The following is a 21408-nucleotide window of genomic DNA, read 5'->3' on the forward strand; positions in this document are numbered from 1 at the left end:
CCCAGATGTTCTACATAGGCCCAACTGCTGCCAGGCTGCAGGCAAAGGATGTACAGAGAAAGAAAATCCATTTCCAAGAATAGGCCACCTTAGCACACTTTGCAAAATGAACTCAACAGAGGGGATGAATCTCCTATGTTTCAACAATAACCAAGTCTACAACTGCAAATTTGTTGGTGAAGACAGGGCTTGCAGTTTAAACTTTAAGAAATTATAGACAGACTCTGAGACTTTTCTTCAAAACCTGTTTTGTAAAAATGTGCTTTGAATATAGAGACATGATCAACCTGAATCACAACACAGGGAAAAAGCAAGGCAGTTGCAGGGGCAGGGAACATAAAAGATTAAGAAAACAAGCAAACTAGATGACAAAGTAGAGGATCAAGACAGCGATAATTCTTTGAACCACACCTAGATAAAGAGTTTAGCCATATCTCTAAGCAGGATGGAACTTCTGCCCCATCAAAATCATACCATCTTATTGTTTTATTACTTACATGTCTATGGTGGAGTTAACACTATAAAATCCAAATATGGATTTTTTTCCTGAAGTATAAATTTCATCATTCTCTTCTTTAGCTAAAGTAAATAAGTAGATACCTTTGAGAAATATTTACTTTAATTAAGTAGAACTTTCTGACAGCCAGTTTCCAGAATAGCAAAACATATAGGAAATCCTTCTGAGAGATAAAAAACACCTTAGAAAGGTTTCCTTCTTCCAGGGTGGCCACACTTCAAATAAAAAAGATTAGATATTAATCAATTGTTTTCCTTAGATCCTAAACATCCAAATTTCAGCCAGAACCAGCCATCTTCTACTGAAACTTCTTGAGAAAGATGTGCAGAATCGTAGTTTATTATTATAATGCTTAAATCCAAACCCCATGAAGAATTTCCAGACTCAATGAATAAGATGAGCTAAACAATAAAACATCTTTTAGTCTTTAAATCTTTCCTTAAGTCCTTCATCTTATTCCTTGTCATTGATGGCTAACTAATCCAATGACAAAAAGAGTAAGTCACTAGAGACAGCTCTGAGAAAACAATGATTTCTATAGGTGGCCCCCTGTTCTACTTATCTACTGCTACATAGCAAATTGCCCCATAATCTAGTGGATTATAAAACAGCTCTCCTCAGCTTCACATGGTGTCAGCAGGGAGGGTGGCTCAACTGAGGCTAGAGGATCCATTTCCAAGATAGTTCACTAACATGGCTGGCAATTTGGTGCTGGTCATTGCTCCTCCTCCACATGGGTCAATTGACCAGGCAGCTTGAGCATCCACACAGCCTGGTGACTGTGTTTCATGAGTGAATGTCCCTAAAGGGGATCAGGAAGATGCTGTATCACCTTTTGCCATCAAGTTTCAGAAATCATGTAACCTCACTTCCAAAACAGACACAGGTCCACCCAGATTCAAGGGAAAGAAACATAGATCTCACCTCTTTTTGGAAAGAACACGAAGGTCACATAGTAAGAAGAGCATGTGGGAAATACATTATGGCCATTTGGAAAAATACAATCTACTACAGCTCCCTGCTATGGTTTGGATCTACGATGCTCCCTAAAACTCCTGCGTTGAAGACTTGATCTCCAGTGCAGCAATATCCAGATGTGGGGCTGTTAGGAAGTTACTGGATCATACAGGCTTTGACTTCATCAGTAAATTAATCCATTGATGGATTAATTGAATGGTCTGAATGGTCTCCTAGGAGGTAGGTCACTAGGGACATGGCCTTAGGGACTGTATCTTTTCTCAGGCTCCTTTCTCCTCTTTCTTTCTCTTTCCTTCCTTCCTTTCCTCTTTTTCTCCATCTCCCTATCCCTCCCTCCCTCTCTCTTCTTCCTTGCTGCCATGATCTAACAGCTTTCCTTCCCCATGCCCTTCCACCATGATGTTCTATCTCATCTTAGGCCCAAAGCATTGGAGGCACCCAACCATGGACTGAAACCTCTGAAATTGTGAGTCAAAATAAATCTTTCCTTCTCCAAGTTGTTAATGTCAAGTATTTTGATCACAGTGATAAAAAGCTAACAAACACATCCGTTCAGCCAAACAATTTTTCTTAGCTAATTAAGGCCAATGATTGGTTCAGGAATAGGCAGGCCTGAACCTTTTTGGGCAGTAAGCCTTAAAGGAAGTTTGCTCAGGACTTTTGGGAAAGAGAAGCAAGTCTTTCCCACTGAATAGGAACAAAGAAATGCATGTCCCTGGTGTGCCATTTGCTGCTGGTGGCCATCCCATGATTACAAGGGTAATATGGACTGCAGGGTAAAAATACAGAAGTCTCATATCTGGTGACATCACTGAGCCACTGAATCAAAGATCCATGGAGACTGCTCTGCCTTGGGACCTCTTTTCATGGAGATAATGAATAATAACTCAATAATTTTTAAGCCAGCTTGAGTCAAATTTCTATCACTTTCACCCAAATGCCCCCTAACATACAATTTCTTTGAAAGACTGGGAACATTGCTGAACTCACCTGCCCATCCCTAGGTCCTCTAAGAGCAGGGGGTGAGGAATATGGGAGCCAGGGAGAGGTGAAAACAGAGGAAGTCTTATTGCACAAAATGTTAAACTGACAAAAAAGACCACGAGAACCTTTAATTCTTCATTTGTCATATTAAAAGTCCTCATGTCTAATACTAACCAATCAGGCCCTTGTGCTAGACCCAAGGTATGAGCAAGGAGGACTTTGCCCTCTAGAAGGTAAATCATTCCACCAATAAGAGGTATTATAGGGATACTAGATCCTGTCTTGAAGGTACTGACAGTTTATCCAGGAAAAAAACATCAGATATTTAGCTATAATCCTAGATAGACTGTATTACATGCAACAAGAAAAGTGCAGATACAAAGCAGTGATAAATCACAGAAGAGACTTTTTTTTCAGTTAGAAGAGATAAAGGAAAGTTTCATGGAGGGTACTTTTTTAGTTTTCATATAAGTATTGCATTAGTCAACTGTTACTGGAACAAATGCCTGAGATAACAAACTTATAAAGAGAGAAGGTTTATTTTGGCTCACAGTTTTGGAGATTTCAGTCCATGTTCAGTTGGCTTTGTTGCTTTTAGGCCCGTGGCAAGGCAGTTCATTGTGTGAGGAGCACATGGCAGAGCAAAGTTTCTTAAGACCTAGATACAAAAAAAAGGGTGCGGGGAAGGGAGGGAGTGGGGAGAGGAAGGGGATCTCATAATCCCCCTTGAGAGTACATCCCTAATAACCTAAAACCTTTCACTAGGCCCCACCTCTTTAAAGTTTCCACCACCTCCCCATAATGCCAACCTGGGGACCAAATCTTTAACATATAAGCTTTGTGGGTTAAGATTTGAATTATAGCTGGTGGCATTTTAATGTGAAAAGATGGGGAGAATGTTCCAGATAGAAAGAAAGAATCACAAGAACAAAAATCATCAGGTGAAAAATTGTGGGATTCCTAAAACCTAGAAAATATTGAATATATGACCCAGGATTGACCAATCAGAACAGCAGCCAGTCAGGCTGTGGGGTTGGAGCAAGTCCTAGAGACCCTTACATATTAATGCAAGCTGCACACTAACCTTTTAAGTTAACTGATTACAAATAAAATGGCCCAAGATGGGGACTGGAGTGGATGGGGCTTCTGGTAGATGGCAGGAGTTCAAGCAAGAGGTTATTTAGCAACTGATAGAGAAGAATTTCTATATTTTAACAACTAGTGTAGTCAGGAGCCAGTGAGAACTGATTCTTAACAGTGAAAACTGACTGAAAAATCAGCCTGCCTATATGCAACAGTGAGAAATTCCACTTGACCAGAGTTCACAGTGAATGAAGAGAAATAGCAACAATGAAAAACACAGCTGGAATTAGTCCATAAAGGATCTCTTGAATTCCAAGATGAAGAAAAGGAAAAAAAAAAATAAGTAAAACAGATCTACTGAGAATATTTTGTTGACACATTCAAATCACAATGGATCTGATGTGGGTGTGACATTGCATGCCCTCCTCAGAGTCGAAATCTAACATGTATGTGACAATTTCCTGCAGGTCATTGTGAAAGAGAAAATGTCTCAATTCTGCCTTAAAACTGTTGGAGACCAAAAAGCAATGCTCAGGAAATACTTTAATGACTTCTGACCATCAGCATGAAAGACATCTAGAAGAACATGAAGAAAAAAGCATCTGCAGAGACCATGGAGGAGAGCAAACAGATAACTGCACCAGCATGCACAGGGACTCTGCTACTGATTCAAAAAAATAGGACAAATCAGAGAATTAATGAGTACCAGCAATTAGGGCAGAGGCCATAGGAAGTGAGAGGAGGGAAGGGCTTAGAGGGATAGAGGTAATGATACCCCACTTCTGCAACCACAGTTGACAAAGCACACTTTTGTTTAATCCATACAGCAATACCGTGAGTGGTGATTAACATTTGCAAAATGCTACACCATTTAAAAACCCTTTCATACTAATTATCTTAATTATTACCCCCATTTTTAGACATGATAAAACTGAATTTCGGAATTAGAGAACAGCTTATTCAATAAGAGAGAGAGCTGGAATTCAAACTCAGGCCTTTAGATTCCTTGTCCAGCCTTTTCATTTATACCAGAGTGACTTCAGAGACCCTAGGATCATTCCTTAATCTTACAAATGTGGCCTAAGTGTTCTGGGAAGTAATTGCAGGTTAGGAAAGAAACCTAAGGATCTTCCCTTCCCTCCTCATCTTCAAGAAGTAAACTTCTAGCCCAGAACTTAGAAGAGTGCTCACCCTAGAGATTGGGTCAACAACTTCAGATACAGATGATTCTATTTCTAGAACTCATTTCTGTTTTAGTAACCAAATTAGACTTGGGAATCTTCAAAGACAAAAACTATGACATTTTTTTAATCTTGTATCCTCTGACTCTGGGTATTCAAAAAATAGTTGTTGACTTACTTAATGAATAAGTAAATGAACATAAATTTAAAACCATTAGAAATACTTTGAGGTTCCACACCTCAAAAAAAAAAAAAAAAAACCCACGGACAAAGAATCAAACAATTCTTGGCACAACAAGTTATTTAACACTGTCATGAATTTTTTTAAGTCATATAGAATCCAACCAGGACATTGACCCTACTCCAAAAATTTACTATTTCATTGAGTTCCATGAACATTCATTGGGTCTTTCTATGTGCAAGTTGCTACAAATAACAAAGATGAGTAAGACAGATCCAGAATCTCAAGGAACTCACATGCTAGCTGAGAAGATAACACGAACATTTATCCCATAAATCTATAGCATAATATTATAAATCCTTCTCCCCTACATGCACAAAATAAAATCATTTTCAAAATATTGTGGGAGTACAAAAGAAAGGAAGGTAGAGGTCAGCAAAGCTTCAAAAAAAGGAGGAACCTCACTGAAGAAGCCATAGAATTTCATCAGAAATTCTGAAATTAAAGATTTTCCCAAAACTGAATGTTTGAGCCATAGCAGAGATGTAAAAGGATAGAGGATTTTTTGGTGATAATCGGTGGTCCCATTTGATTGAAACATAAGGACATGAAGGAAAATAGCAGATGACATCTTGACACCCTCTGAAACACAAACCTATCATTGTCACATGCTTGTTCCCTTCAGGCATTATAAACTGTGTCACACTCTCACAGCCCCTCTATCGAGTTCAGCATCCATGTGAGTGGCCCACCCAAGCCCCCTGCCTCACAGCTTCCTAACCTTCTTCTGGACAACTCCACTAACTGAGACCAGGTTCATGTTCACAGCCACACCTGGATTTTGGCACTATTTAATAAAAGCTCTACCTATAAAAAGATTAAACTCACTGAAAGATTAGATTACACTAATAACTTCTTGCACTGCCAGCTCTCTCCATCACATTCACTCCTTTCACACTTATTCTGTGATCTGATGGAGACTTCCTGCTTATCCACCTAATTTCCCACACCCTTGATCCTTCCGTGTTCTACAATTAATGCCCTACCAGCTGACTTCCTTTCTTGCTTACCCAAACTCCTCCACCTCCTCGTCCTTTTGATTATACCCTTCTCTACACCTCTAACCCTAAGTTCATTCTACAGACCTCTCTCTTGGATCCAGTGGCTAGACATAAGCACATCTGAAAAAAAAAAAAAACATACAGCTACACAATCACACAGTCACATAGATTGTAATCACCACCAAATTATAGCTTCCTACCTAAACATTTACACCACTCAGTCATTCCGGGTCAACTCCCCTTTCCATTTGCCTCTAAAACCACAGAACCTCCTCAAATCCTTGCTTAATGCCTGTGTTCAGAGATGTTCTCAACTCCCATTTCATGGCATCAGCAGGGGTGTAAGGAAGGATGCTTCTCAGCATCCCTCCTTGTTATGGTTTGGATATGACGTGTTTCCCAAAATCTCCTGTGTTAAGGCAGGAATATCCAGAGGTAAATGATTAGATTATGAGAGCTGTGACCTAATCAGTCCATCCTAGTTTGAATGGATTGACTGGGTGGTTACCATAGGCAAGTGGGGCATGGCAAGAAGAGATGGGTCACTGGGGGCATGCCTTAAAAGGGCGCATCTTCCCTGTGCCCCTTCCCCTGACCCTTCCTTTCTCTGCTTCCTGGCCAGCCATGAGGGGAGCAGCTTCCCTCTGCCCTGCTCTTCTCCCATGATGTTCTGCTTTACCTCAGGCTGAGAGCAATGGAGTGGGCCCTCTATGGACTGAACATCAAAAACCATGAGCCCTAAAAAACCTTTCCTCCTCTAAATTGTTCTTGTCAGGTATTTTGGTCACAGCAATAAAAAGTTGACTAAAACACTCCCAAACTTATGAACTCTTAACAGCCTCCCCTGCTCTTCTCCTTTTCTACCTCTGTGAAGTAACTCCAGTCACCCACAACTCTCTGGGACTTTGCCCTGTTGTTTATACCCTTTCAATCCTGTACATTTGATTTCTCACTCACCGGGTGCCCGTCCACCTGGTAATTTCTTGTCCATCCTTCAATAACTCCTTCTCCATGACTTGTAAACCTCTTGAGCTTCTTTTATGTTTTTCAATCCTCCCTTGGCCCTAGATTCCCTCCTGCTGCCACTGCATCCCTTCCCTCTTCATGTTCAATCTCCTCAAATGAGTAATCCACACTCCCTGGCCCCACTCTTCATCTCCCATTCTCTACTGGCCCACTGCCGCCTGTCTTCCTCCCTAACCCACACTACGACTGCTCTGGAAAGGTCTCCAAGAACATAACTGCCCCATGCAGTGGACCTGTGTCAGCCTTTATTGTTCTCTGCCTCTCCGAAGTCTTTGACCTTGTCAACCTCTTCCTCCACCTCAGAAGTCTCTCTTCATAAACTTCAGTAGGAACAGCAAGGTCTCCTTCTTCCTCGTCATTTCTCTTCTTTCTTCCAGGCTGGATCATCCTCCACTTGTGTTTGTTTTTGTTGTTGTCATTTGCTTGTTTGTTTGTTTGTTGTTTTTTGGTTTTGGTTTTGTTTCAGTACCAGGGATTGAACACAGGGATGCTTAACCACTGAGCCACATCCCTAAAACTTTTCATTTTTTATGTTGATACAGGGTCTCTCTAAATTTCTTAGAGTCTCTCTAAGTTGCTGAGGCTGACCTCAAATTTGTGATCCTCCTGCCTCAGCCTCCCAAGTGGCTGGGATTACAGGCATGTGCCACCATGCTTGCCCCCATTTGCTCTTTAAATACTGTTTATGCACCTAAGATGGGCTAGGTCAGGAACCACCAGAAACAGAGTATTTGCCTGTCTTGTTGACCACTGTTGCTCCAGTGCTTAGGCAGTTCTGCATGTTTGAAGACTCTCATTATCTAATTGCTGAATGAATGACTAAATTTTGGGAACTAGTGATCAAGGGACCATCTCTGCCCTCAAACAGTTTGCAATCCAGTGAGGAAGACAATCAAGTAGACAGAAAGTGATAGTAAAGTGTGGTAAGAATTATGACACTAGGAGCTATGGGGGACATGTGATGGAAACAGGATGTGCCTAATTCCTTCAGCATCTAATTGTCCCTTACCTCAGACTCAATAGGATCCATCTTAAACCATGATCTTGTCCTAAATCCCCTCCAAAAAAAGTATTGTTCATCTTGTACTCCCCTCTTGGAGATGGTGGCACCACCCCACTGGATACCAAGAGTCCTAGCAGTCTCCCTTAACACCTCCTTCTTTCCAACCATCCACATCCAAACAGCAGCCAAGTTAGGTTGATTTTGCTTTCTAAGTACTTGGAAATTCCCTCCCCATCTCCACGGCCATCCTACCTTGGTTATTGCAATGGTAGCCTACTACCTTGTCTGCCTCTAGTCTCTCTCCTCTCTAGTACATTTCCTACATTTCCATAACTAAAAAGGATCATGCCACTCTCTTGCTTAAAAATCTTCACTGGGGCTTGGGACACACCTCAGTGGTAAAGCCCTTGCCTAACACACATGAGGCCCTGGGTTTGATCCCCAGTTAAAAAAAAAAAATCACCAGCTCTAGATACATATAACTCTTGGGTTCCACTCCAGATTTCCAAACATGGTTCTTAACAATCTGACCCTTGTCTCTCCAGACTCAGGTCACACAGCTTCTGCCTCACATTTACCATCATCTCAGCCCCCAAAGTCCAGTACTACCAAGCCACCTGCACATACTGAGAGCACACTGTTTCACTCCTCCTTATTCTTGCACAAGCCATTATGTGAAACTTCCTCTGAAGACACTGCTAAGGCCCAAGCATTCTACACAAATTAACTCTTAATCCTCACAACGACTATTCTCTCCATTTTACAGATGAGAAAAGAACAGATGAATAACCAGCTGACTAATAAATTGTAGCACTAGGATGTGAACCCCCATCTGGTGCCAGGCTCTGTGGCCATAAACACTGAATCATGCTGCCTGGCTTCAACTTGGTTCACCACAGTGCCAGTCCACCTGGTGATTTCTTATCCATCCTTCAATATCCAACTCAGGCTTCACTTTCTCCATAACACTTTCCCTGCTGCCCCAGAGCTAACCATTCCCTTCTCAGCATTGTCACTGTACCTTGGTCACAACCCTGTCATTACATTTGTCACACTCTATTGTGTCCATTTAAGTATTACCCTGGACTATGGAAATTCCCCCATTTACTTCCGGAACAACCCCTTCACTCATCTGTACCTCATTTCTGTCTCTTGCTATCAATTTACCAGTTCTCACTCATCCTCAGCTCCTTGCCTACACTAGCCCTTCAGTTTGACTCACTGTTTACCTACTTTACCAAATCTACCTTTGCCAGTTACCTTTCCTGAACTCTACCTCCTTTGAGAATGTGGTAACAAACCCTCTTCCAAATGGCTCTGGGGAGTGGCTACCACTCAGCCCTAACTGGAGGAGGTTGATCCCCCAACCTTGCTCTAAACAATGCACACTTATTTGGTTTCTCTCTTTTCTCTGGTTTCACTCAAGTCACTTCATAGATAAGGAGTTTTTGAATGACTAAATGTCTCATAGAAAATCAGGAAAACCAAACATCTGGGTTTAAGAAGAGCAAAAACATTAATTACATTGGACTGTGGCTCTTCATTCCCAGGGTTTCACCATTTACACAACTCAGCTAATACACAAGTAACCTGTTCTTTTACTTCCAGTTAGCAATCGGCCTATTTCCCCACTGGCTCTAGTCCATGTATTCCTTCCAAATCTCATAGATTCTACTTACTTGTGGTGTCTTGGTATCTACTTCATAATTTTGATTTGTCATCCTTTCATGGTTCTCCTGAATTATTGAGTCTAAAGTACAGGTGGGGCTTTTAAATGAGTTCCTGAACAAGCAACAGAAAATGTGGGTATGGAGTAGCTGCAAGTAGTGATGAAGGTTTGGCTTTATATGCTCAGGTAACTGTGAGAGCAGGTACCAGGAAGCACTTTACAAAATGTTCTCTGTATGCAAATATTTACACAAAACTCTTCTGAATGCCTAATTCTCTATATGTTTCTAATTTCAGCTTCCCAAGAATAAAGAAATGGCCCCAGTTCTTCTTTTCATGTCATGTCATGAAACATCCACTACTAGCCATCCAACAGAGTGACAGTCTTTGAGTCCAGCATTAACCTCAATTCAGTCAGCCATGACAATAAGCACAAGGTCAAATCATGCAAAACTTGGCCACCAGCAAGAAGCTATGAATGAGGCATTTTCCCTGAAAAGGACTATGGTATAAAAGGTCCCATGATTGAGATATGGAATAATTTAGTGGTTCTTCAATAGTTTTGATCATAGATTTGTCTGATAATCAGATAAAAACCATGGATCCTTCCCTGGGGGTTGGGTGATTCTATTAGTGGAAATTTTCCTATATAACTATTAAAGAATCCTAGCTGCCATCCACGTAACACCCTCCATTGCCCCTACATAGTTCCAAAATCTATCCACAGATCTCCTCAAAAGCAGGTACTATATCATACTACTGTCTGTATCCACAATGCCCAGCTCTGAATTTGGCACTTAGTAGGCTCTCAAAAATATTCATCAAATGGATAAATTGAAAATGGAATTAATCACTTAATTACAGTTAAAGATGTTTTTCAGAGCCACATGGAGAATAAGAAGTTAGACTTTGATAGAAAGGTATTTGGGAAGCCATTTTGTTTTGTTTCTGTTGTGTTTTGATCTGAAATAGGCAGTTAATCAAGGCCGCAAAAAAGGAAAATGTGTTTTTAACAGTCAATAGAACAGACTGGAGGACAAGAGACCAGTTAGGAACTTGGAGGAAAGAGAGAATGAAAATCTACACTAGACAGTTATCTTCAGTGCGGACAAATAGATAGCCCTGGCTCCCAGGGAACCAACTTCTCTACAATCATGACCTACACTCAGTCTTAACATTCTTGTTTGTTTGTTTGTTTGTTTACTGGGGATTGAATCCAGGGCCTCATGCATATTGGGCACTGAGCTACACTCCAGTTCTTACTTGCTTTTAAAAAGAACTTTTCTGCCTATCTAACCTGAATGTGCAGAGTGAGTTTATACATGGAAAAGACCCACGTACTTGGGCAAACTTTCCAGGATTGAAGATCGCTATGCGAAACTTTTAATTCTAAAACCCGAAAATCTTAAAGGTTCACGGGACAAATGGAGAGAGTGAGGGATTGCGTAAGTCTCAGAGAGGACAATAGGTGTGAGTTTAAAGGCTTTACAGCGGAGCTGTGTTTAGCTAAGGAGGCCGGGCTGACAGGCCCAGACTTGCGGGCGGGGAGCGGCTGGGCGGGGCGTCTGAGTCAGGCTTGGGCAACCCGGTGGGCAGGGCGTGGGAGGCGGCGGGGACTAGCAGGAGCCCAGCGCCCAGCGCACCGCACTCAGGCACCGCTCCTAGCCGCAGCCGCAGTTCCTCGCTCCACTCCAACTCGGTAAGCCTAACTTTTAAATTTTTTCCTTCCTCTTAAATGAAAAGGAAAAAGAAAAGCGCTCTTTGCACCAGGCTTTCTCTTTGATTTATGTGCGAACGTGGCAGAAAACAGATCAGGAAGAATAAATGATGTGGGAGGCAATTAGGAAAAGAAGGAGCCTTAAAATTATACCTGTAATAACAGCCGACGGGTAAGAACCGGGGGTTCTTTTGTTTTCCCAGTCAAGATAGGTCTAGGGCTGGGGAAGGGGACCGCGCGAGGCCGTCCGCGGGCCGCTGGCCGCACTTGAGCTCCCGAGCCTCGCGGCAGGGGTGTGGCCACCTCGGTTCCCCGCCGCGCGTCCGCTGCTTCTGCTCCGAGTGGAGCGAATGGCCGAGATTTCACTTTTTGACCTTGTTGGACACCCCTCGCCCCTGCGCCGCCACGGCCCTCCCGGGTGACCAGGGAAGTCCGGAAGAAAAGTTAAAGCAAAGGCGGCTGGGATCCTGGGTGGCGTCACTAGGTATTTCTGTAGACCAGAAAAAAGGAACATTTTGAAACTTAGTCGCCTGAGTCCTAGGGGGAAATCAGAGTTTCAGTAAGCAATGGCAAATGACCAAGACCCAAAGAGACTGAAACTAAATCCTGTCGCAGCCAGGGGGACCACAGCCAAGGATGGGAGAAGCCCCGTCCCAACCCAGCCCCCTCCTCGGCTTTTCCTTTTGTCCCCCATCGTTTTAGGCACTCACACCATCACCTGTTTTTCTGTCCTCGGTCCCTTCCATTCTCCACGTTGAACTCTTTCTGCGTTTTCATCAATTCGCCTCCAAGATCTTCCTCTTCCTTTGTCTCTCTTAAGTGTAGGAAGTTAGCAAACTTCCGCCATGGTGCTGCCCACAAGAATGAATTTTACATTTTCAAACCGTTGAAAGACAATCAAAAGAATAGTAACTCCGGGTGCGGTGGTGGAGGCCTGTAATCCCAGATATTTAGTTAGACCCTCAGCAGTTTAGGGAGATCCTGCTTCAAAATAAAATAAGAAGGGCTAGGGGTGTAGCCCAGTGGTAAAGCTCTCCTGGGTTCAAGCTCCAGTACCAAAAAGACAAAGAAGAATGTGACGTGTGAAATTTATATGAAAATCAAATTTAAGGGTCCATAAATGAAGTTGTACTGGAACGGCCACACCCGTTATATATTGTCTGTAGTTGTTACCGGCGGCAACAGCAGAGTGACAGAGACCATGTGGACGAGAAGAGTCTAAATATTTACCAACTGACCCTTTACAAAAAAAGAGAGAAAGAGAGATTTCCAATCTCTGCTTTACTGTGTCAATCAATACTCCCTCCTACTTACTCTTTCCCGCTTCTCCTTTCCATGCAAAAGGTGAATCACACTGTAACGAAGTGGAATGACTATCCCGGGGAAGGTAGATGAGACGACGAATCTCTGAGGGGGTGGAAGAAGTGTTTTGGTTAAGAGTGAGAACTAATAATTGAGTCCTTTTTTTATACAGAGTTACTTCTCTTTATATATAATTTTTTAATTTTAATTTTAATTGTTTACTTTTTGCTTTCCTCAGATGTTGAGTGCATAGCGTGTGTGCATTTTTAAAATTCTTTCACAGTATCTGTTCATCATATTGTTTTCTCCTTGCTGTCATAGTCTCCACCAAGTAAAAACTGCAGGTACAGTGACACATTCAGAGATCTGATTCTCCTCTCCTTCAGCCTCTGACCACCTTGAGCAAAGCTTTCCCATCTCTGGGCCTCCTCAGGATCTGTCTCCACACTCCCTTGAGCTCCACAAATTGCACAATTCCATTTCTGAAACTTGATAAGTGTGTTTTGCTTGCTTTGGAGAATTACCTCTGGAGCAGGAAATGCAAAGAGGTCTTCGTTTTCTCCTGTAGCTGATGGCAACAGTTTTCAAGAGAAAAAAAAATAGTTGAAATTACTATCAACACTAATGTTCAAGAGGAAAAAAATGTAAAACAGAGAGTCACTTTGAAACTGGAAAATCAAAGTAATCTGAATTCTGCAAGGAAAGGGACAGGGAAAGCACCTGTAGATATAGAAAAGGTACAAAGACAGGATCCTCAGTCAAGAACCTGCTCCCTTCTTTCTGGTCCCCCCACCCCAGCCAACTCTTTGTGTCATCTGATATACTAGGAAGATGGTGAGATTTTAGTTCTGATAAGAAGAGTGTGTTGTGCAAACACATCTGTTTCTAAGCTGTGGTATTTTGTTTTTCCTCCAAACACTGAACCTACCAAGACTGTTCTTAAATAAAAGTTCCCTGTTTGGGGCCTTTTAGCTAGTCTGGTCAAGTGCCTAGGGAGACAGGATGGAGAATAGCCACTGTGCATCTAAGGTCTCAGGCTAGTTCGTAGCCCATGTTAATTACAGAACCTGAAAGACTTCAGCTCTGGGCTCCAGGAAGTCCATCCTAAGGACAAACTGAAGGCTAAATGCTAAGTGGCAACCATCACCATCCAAACACAAATATTGCTAATGCCAAAAGATAAAGCCTTTAAGGGAGGGTGTGGCCCTGCCAGTTCCCAGAGAGCCTTGCAGTTTCTGCTCTAATCCACTAGGGACAGCACAGCAGCTCTTCACTTCAGGTCCCTAGGTCCCAGCTGGAATGAGCCTACTCAGGCCGAAAGAATTTCCTTGAAGAATTCTGCTGTGAGGAAAGTAGAGTCCAGCATAAGAACTTCCTGCTCTTCCTGGTACAACCACAGCCTTGGTTCAGCTCTGTAATGAGAAGTCCCACCCACCATTCCTGTGGGAATTAGTGGCACCCTGGAAGTAGAAGGTGCAAAGCCAAGTTCTACAGATAGGGACCTGGAGGCCCAGATTTTAGAGGTGGCTCTGCCAAGCTTGTTCTTTTCTCATGCCTCAGTTTCCTCACATGTAAAATTAATGATTCCTCTCAAATTTTAAATTCACTTTTGAACATCTAGAATGTTCTTATCTCCTACCCCATACACAATTACAGCTATACTGTTAGTTTTGTTTTGTTTTTCAAGAAAATCCATGAATCCCAAGAATTTGATATTAACTTTCAAAAGAACTAGTATTTCATTCATCACAGTAGTCTACACAGTCTTAGAAAATGGTAAACTAATCTCTAGACAATGCTTGGTATACATGTGGATTTGTGGCTATATAGCTATGCATCTATTTACTCACATTTTCTAAAAATATCAGTAAACCCTCATCTACGGAGTCTACTGCTTCCAAACATACCCTCAATGCTGCATATATATATCCTCACTATATCTCACCTGAAATAAACACATGAGGAGGAATGAGAAGGAAACTCACAGAGTATGAATTTCTATGGCTCTCTTGACTCCCTTGGACCCCTGAAAAATGACCCAGTATTTTAGGAAGTTGCTCTCAATCAAAATGAGGAGATGAGATTCTCCAGTGTGTTCTCCACTGACCAACCCTTGACAATTTTGCCTGCATCTAAACCTTTCATTTTTTTTCTTCAAAGGCAAAAAATGTCCCACCCTACGGAGACTGAGCGATGCATCGAGTCCCTGATTGCTGTTTTCCAGAAGTATGCTGGGAAGGATGGAAACAGCTGTACTCTCTCCAAGAGGGAGTTCCTAAGCTTCATGAATACAGAACTGGCAGCCTTCACAAAGGTACTGGTCCCAGCCCCCACACCCGAATCTGCCCACAATGTGAAATAAGACCCAGAGAGAATGGCCAGGAATGAAGGACCAGCTGGCTCCCCACATTTGTGCCTCCTTCTCACTCACTCCAATCTGGTTGGTCCATGCAGCAGCCCATACTGAGCCCCTGGACCTCAGGGTGAACTCTGCATGACTGTTAAAGAACCTTTTCTTTGAAGTAAGGCGTGTTTTAAGGATCCAAGTGTGCAAACTGCATGATATAGGGAATGGTGATTTGTTTTTTGAAATCACTTCATGTTTACATGTGTTACATATTAGAGTTGCTTGCAACACTTCAAAGAAATATTCCACTGATTTTACAAAGTTCAATAACCCCTACTTTCACAGAAAGAACCCTGGACCAGGAATGGGAAAGCCTGTGTTCAAGCCCAGATTTGCCCTGAGCCATGTCCCTTCACCTCTTTGAATCTGTTTCTGCATGTGGAAAATGGGAATATTAATAACCCCTTTTCTGTTCCTGATATTCCAGTGAGAATAAAGTGTGGTGGCATATTTGAAAGCACCTCCAGAAGTGCAATATAAAGATCTTATTATTATCTTTACAGAACCAGAAGGATCCTGGTGTCCTCGACCGCATGATGAAGAAGCTAGACCTCAACAGTGACGGACAACTAGATTTCCAAGAATTTCTTAATCTTATTGGTGGCTTAGCCGTGGCTTGCCATGAGTCCTTCTTGAAATCTCCCCATTACCAGAAGCGTATCTGAGGCCCCCACGGGCCTAGCCTCAAAAACCTCTTTCTTCCCTTCAGTCACCCAGTCATTCCAGCCCACACATACCCTGAACCCAATACATCCACCACACTAGGCAGCCCACTGCCGCTGCTGGAAATAAAACAATCTTTTTTTTTTTAAACACACACTTGAGAGTCCATAAATTTGTGCAAGAGAGGGTGGAGTGTGGGAAGAAGAGTGGCTTAGATAAATGTAAGCCATTACTCCTACAAGATCAAAGTGTCACCCAGGGCTGGTGTCTCTGAGGCTTGACTAGGGAAGAATTGCTCCCAGGTTCACAGGGTTGTTGGCAAGATCCAATTCCTCGAGGGCCGTCAACCTGGAGACTTCAGCCTTTACCTGGCTGGTGCTCAGAGGCCGCCTCAGTGCCTTGCCATGCCAGCCTTTCCAGGCTTGCTTCATTCCAGTGTGAGAGCTGGGAGGGTAACAGAGAGTCTGCAAGCAAGATCATAGGCACGGTCCTACGGAACCAAGGCATGAAAGTGACAAACCATCACCTTTGCAGTATTGAACAGTTAGAAGCCAAGTTATAGCTCTAACACAAGAGTGTGAATAGGAAGATATGCAGACAAATGGGGAACTTCTTAACATTTACCCTCCACAAGCTGTATGGTGAGAATCACAGAAAGTAAGGACAGCTCTGAGAAGGGGATTGCTGACATCATTATTAGAATTGGAACCCGTTACAGGGATACTCTCCCTACCCCACATCCTACATACCCGCTTCCCATCACTTCACTAACTTTAAAAAGGGTACGCTACCTTCCTGCCTTTATTTCCTACTTTACCTTTTTAAAAATTTGTCCACCAAATTATTTTGACGCAAGTGATCTATAGACCATATTTGGGGAATTCTCTATTTATTTTCCCTGGATAACCTCCAAACTCATGGCTTTGATCTGTGACCTGCTGACTTAGAATTCTCTCTCCCCAGCTCAAATCTCTCTCTAGAATTCCCAGTTCATCTATTTAACCTAACATCTCTACCAGGTAGTCCCACAGTTAGGATTATTCTTATTGATGGAAAATTCAATTCAAATTGCTTTAAGCCAAAGCAGGAATTTATTGACTTGTGTTACTGGACAATCAGGGTAGCTTTAGCTGCAGCGGAGCTTCAGGAGCTGGCCTCTTTCTCTAAATTCTTTGGCTCTACTTCAGTGTTGACTCCATTCTCAGATCCCTTCCTGTAGTATTGAAGTGTCTAGCAGCATTTCTAGGGCTATAGTCTCTCAGATTCTAACCCACTGGGAAAAGGGAATAAAATAACCACCTACATCCTAGCACTTTCAGCAAAGGTACTGAGAGTTCCTCTATTTGAACCGAATTGTATTATGTGACTACCCCCAGGCCAATCACTGTGTCCAAAGGAATGCAGTACACTGATTAACTCAGGCTAACATGTCCTTTATTCTCAGGGCTTGGGTAACCCCTACCCAAACTACGAGAACCAAGAGGTAAGAAGAGCAGATCATGGGTTGTTTTAGAAAGAAGGGGTAATGGATGCTGCAAAAACAAGGGGCAAGCACACAGAAGGGACACACACCTCTAATACAACCCACATGTCTAAACTCTACATATTTCTCTCAGAAACCAGCCTTCTTGCTTCATTCCTGATTTCAGTGAATTGCATCATCCTCAACCTGACCTGTCCAAAGCAAGAACCTGGAAATATCCTAGATTTCCCTTCCTCCCCACAATATCCAAACGGGATAATTTCTTGAGCTTTCACCTCTTGAATCTCCTCCTTTCCACCCTCAATGCCTTATTTCAGAATCTTAACTGACCACTTAACCATCTCTCCATTCCTTCTATTTTTAAAAATTTGCTGTTGGGCACAGTGGTGTACACCTGTAATCTCTGCAACCCGAGAGAATGAGGCAAGAGGACAGCAAGTTCAAAGCTAGCCTTGGCAACTTAGCAAGACCCTCTCTCAAATTTTTTAACATAATTTTTTTAAAAATAAGGCTGTGGATGTGACTCCATGGTAGAACACTAGGTCCAGTCCCCTAGAAAAAACAAAAACAAAAACATAGAACCACAGTCATCCAAGGCAAAAGTATAACTCTAGTAACCCATATATTTGTGTGCCATTCCCCAGTGGAACTAGGTGTTCCAACAGAATATTCGTTATTGGTCCCAAACCTGTTTAAATCAGTTGTACTTATTCTTAAGACATGTAATTTAAATATTCCAAAATTTAATAGCAAATGAGTACAGAGAGTTGTTGTCTTTATGAAAGCCAAACTGAATTCTTTCCAAATACTTGATTAAATAAAGTCACTAAAGAGGTGTGCAGTTGACATAGGTATGACCGAAGCAACTAAATACTGAAAAAAACAACTCATAGGATGGTGAGTTCAGAGCCAGCCTCAGCAAAAGTGAGATGCTAAGCAACTCAGTGAGATCCTGTCTCTAAATAAAATACAAAATAGGGCTGGGGTTGTGGCTCAGTGATAGAGTGCCCTGAGTTCAATCCCCAGTACCCACCCCCCAAAAATCTAAAAGTGACTTTCACTCAGATTACTTTCCAAGTGTCTCTAAATTCTCCACTTATTAAAAGGGAACTGAAAATAACTACAAGTGTGATTTGTGCAAGAAAGGTAATATAGCAAATATTGGTAAATGTACATGCTTTAACTTGAAGTAACTATTTCAAATATTTTAATTTTTATGAATACCCATTTTAATCAATTTTCGTAAAATTAACCAAACCAACTCCTGATTCCCTCCCTTCAGAAAAGAGGGCTTCTACCATTTTGCAAGAAGTTCTTACTCTTCTCACTGTCTCCAGCTTGACCTCTTCCATTCCTTTCTCCACCCTGTGACTAAAGAGCAGGCTCTTTCTGCAGTTCCTCCTAACATGCAGAATGGAGCCCACGTTCCTGGGGGCCCTCAAGAGCCTTTGTGGTGTACTCCCTGCCCACTTCTCCTGCCTCACTTTTTGCGTTCACCAGAACAGCTTCTTCTCTCTATCTTAATTGTTTGTTTCCTGTTGCCAATAGCACAATAACACAGACAGGGTGAGTGATAAAGGAAGGAGATTTATTTTGGCTCATGATTCTGATTCAAGATCTAGGAGTCACATCTGGTGATGGCCTTCTTGCTGGCAGAGTCCCAAGGTAGCACAGAGCATCCCAAGGCAAAAGACAGGAGGATGTGTGTGCTGGCATGTGTGTGTGTGTATGTGTGTGTTGTGTGTTCTGGACTCTCCTCTTATAAAAACACCAGGGATTTAATCATGGGGGTTCTGCCCTGGTGACATTATCTAATCCTAATCATAAACCCCAAAGACTGCACCTCTAAACACCACAGTTGGATTAATTTCCACCCTCTTAATACCTCATAATGGCAATCAAATGTCAACACGTGAAATCCTGAGGGATGCACTCAAACGGTATTCAAACCACAGGACCAGCCTCAAACTCATGTTGCAGTGCCATGCCTCTGTGCCTTTGTGCACATTCTGGCTGTCCTCAGCGCCCTTTGCCTCCTTTCCACTTGTTCCTATCTGTCCATAGAGCAACACCAGTGTCATCTCCCAGGAAGACTTCCATGACACCCCTTATCCAAAGCTGATTTTATGCCCATATTCTGCACTCCCACTGTGCTCAGCTCTTACCTCTACCTGGGCACTTATCACTCTGTGGCATAATCAGGTTTTTACTTATCTACCTCCTTCAACTTGACTTTGAGCTGGTCAACATGGACCTAGCATTTTTGTATCAATAATACTTAGTGTGGTGCCACACACTGTGAGCATCCATCAGAGTCCCCACAGGAAACACAGGGACACCAAATGGATCACTGAAAAGTTTAATGAAGGAACTGTTCACAAAGGAGTGGACAAGGGAAACAACAAGAGGTGGCAAAGCACCAGGAGTAGCAAAATTGGGAAGCTGTTCCCACCTCTAGACCAGGCCGGACCAGGCAAGGGAGTGGTTTCTGGAACCCATCAAGAGCTGCAGCCTAGCAAGAGGAGCTACTGACAGGTGCTTGGGCCATTGGTATAGAAATACAGCCACTGTGTGTAAGTCACATCCTGGCAGGAAGGAACCAAGGAAATAAACCCTGTTCCCATCTTCTGGTCTCCTGCAAATGCCTCTCATTGGCCAAAAAGCTAGAAGGCTGAGTAGGGCACAGAAGCATGGAAATGGCAGAGAGGTGAGATAGGTGTTTCCCTACCGCACAGTATTCCTGTAACATGCGGAGAATAATGCGTCAACACAAATTCAGATAAATTTTTTTTTCCTTTTAGTGTATTATCTTAGTTTATTGAAAAACTTTTTTACATATTTTTTAATGTGAGTATGGACACAGAACATAAAATTTAACATTTTAACCATTTTTATGTGTATAGTTCAATGCATTAAGTACATCAACATTGTTGTATAAATATTACCACCAGAGAGCTCCATAATTTTATCATCTTCCCAAAATGAAACTCTATTCCCATGAAGCAATAACTTCCCATTCTCCCCCCCTCCCCCATCCCTTTGTAAGAACCATTCTACTTGCTATCTTTACTAAGGTGGTATCATACAATATTTGTCCTTTGGTGTCTGGCTTATTTCACTTAGCATCACGTCTTTCAGATTCATCCATGATGTAGCATGTGCAAGGATCTCCTTTTTAAAGACTGAATAATATTCCATTGTGTCTTAATCTATGTTGCTACAATAGAATATTACAGGCTAATTTATAAATTAATTTATAAACTACACAAGTTTGTTTTTTTCACAGTTCTGGAGGCTGGGAAGTCAAGATTAAGGTGCCAGCAGGTTCTATATCTAGTAAGGACCCAGTCTCTTCCACTTCCAAAATGGTGCCTTGAATGTCTGCATTCTCTGGAGGGGAAAAACACTGTTCTTCACATGGCAGAAGAATAGAAGAGAGCAAGCCACTCCCACAAGCCCTTTCCATAGTAGCATTAAACATTCAGGAAGATGCTAAACACTTTTCATTAGGCCTCATCTTCCAACATTATTGCATTGGGGTTAAATTTTAATCTATGAAATTTGGAGGGGATGCAAATATTCAAACTATAGCACTTTATAGGTAAATTCCACATTTTTATCCACCCATCTGTCAATGAACATTTGGATTGCTTCCACCTTTAGGTTGTAGTGATTGATACTACTATAAACGGGTATGTGAATATTTGCTGAAGTCCCTGGTTTTAAATATTTTGGATACTTACCCAGAAGTGCAATGTCTGGATCATGTATAATTCTATTTTTAATTTTTTGAGGATTGTCCTACCTTTTTCCACAGTGCCTACACCATTTTACACTCCTCCTGCAATGCACAAGGGTTCCAGTTTCTCTACATCCTCAACACTTACTATTCTGTTTTTAAAATAATAGTCATCATAATCTGTGTGAAGTGGAACTCACTGTGGTTTTGATTTGCACCTCCCTAATGATTAGTGATGTTCATCTTCTCATGTGCCTCTTGGCCATTTGCTTATCGTTTTTTTTTTTTTTTAAATATCTATTTGAGTCCTTTGTCCATTTTTTTTTCGAGGTGCTGGGGATTGAACCCTGGACCTTGTGCATGCTAAGAAAGTACTACTGAGATACACCTCCAGCCCCCCTTTTTGAATCAAGTT

At 42.1% G+C, this 21408-nt stretch overlaps 1 protein-coding gene across 1 annotated transcript; it reads left to right on the top strand.

Moving 5' to 3' along the window:
• The first annotated feature begins 11228 nt into the window (after window positions 1–11228).
• Window positions 11229–15925, top strand: S100a11 (S100 calcium binding protein A11). Its single transcript, XM_047553041.1, has 3 exons — window positions 11229–11381; window positions 14862–15015; window positions 15612–15925. Exons 2-3 carry the CDS (start codon window positions 14869–14871, stop codon window positions 15771–15773), a joined length of 309 nt encoding a protein of 102 aa, XP_047408997.1. The 5' UTR covers window positions 11229–11381; window positions 14862–14868; the 3' UTR covers window positions 15774–15925.
• The last annotated feature ends 5483 nt before the right edge of the window (window positions 15926–21408 follow it).

The sequence above is a fragment of the Sciurus carolinensis genome, chromosome 1 (assembly GCF_902686445.1).
Source record: "Sciurus carolinensis chromosome 1, mSciCar1.2, whole genome shotgun sequence".
NCBI classification, from domain to species: Eukaryota; Metazoa; Chordata; class Mammalia; order Rodentia; family Sciuridae; genus Sciurus; species Sciurus carolinensis.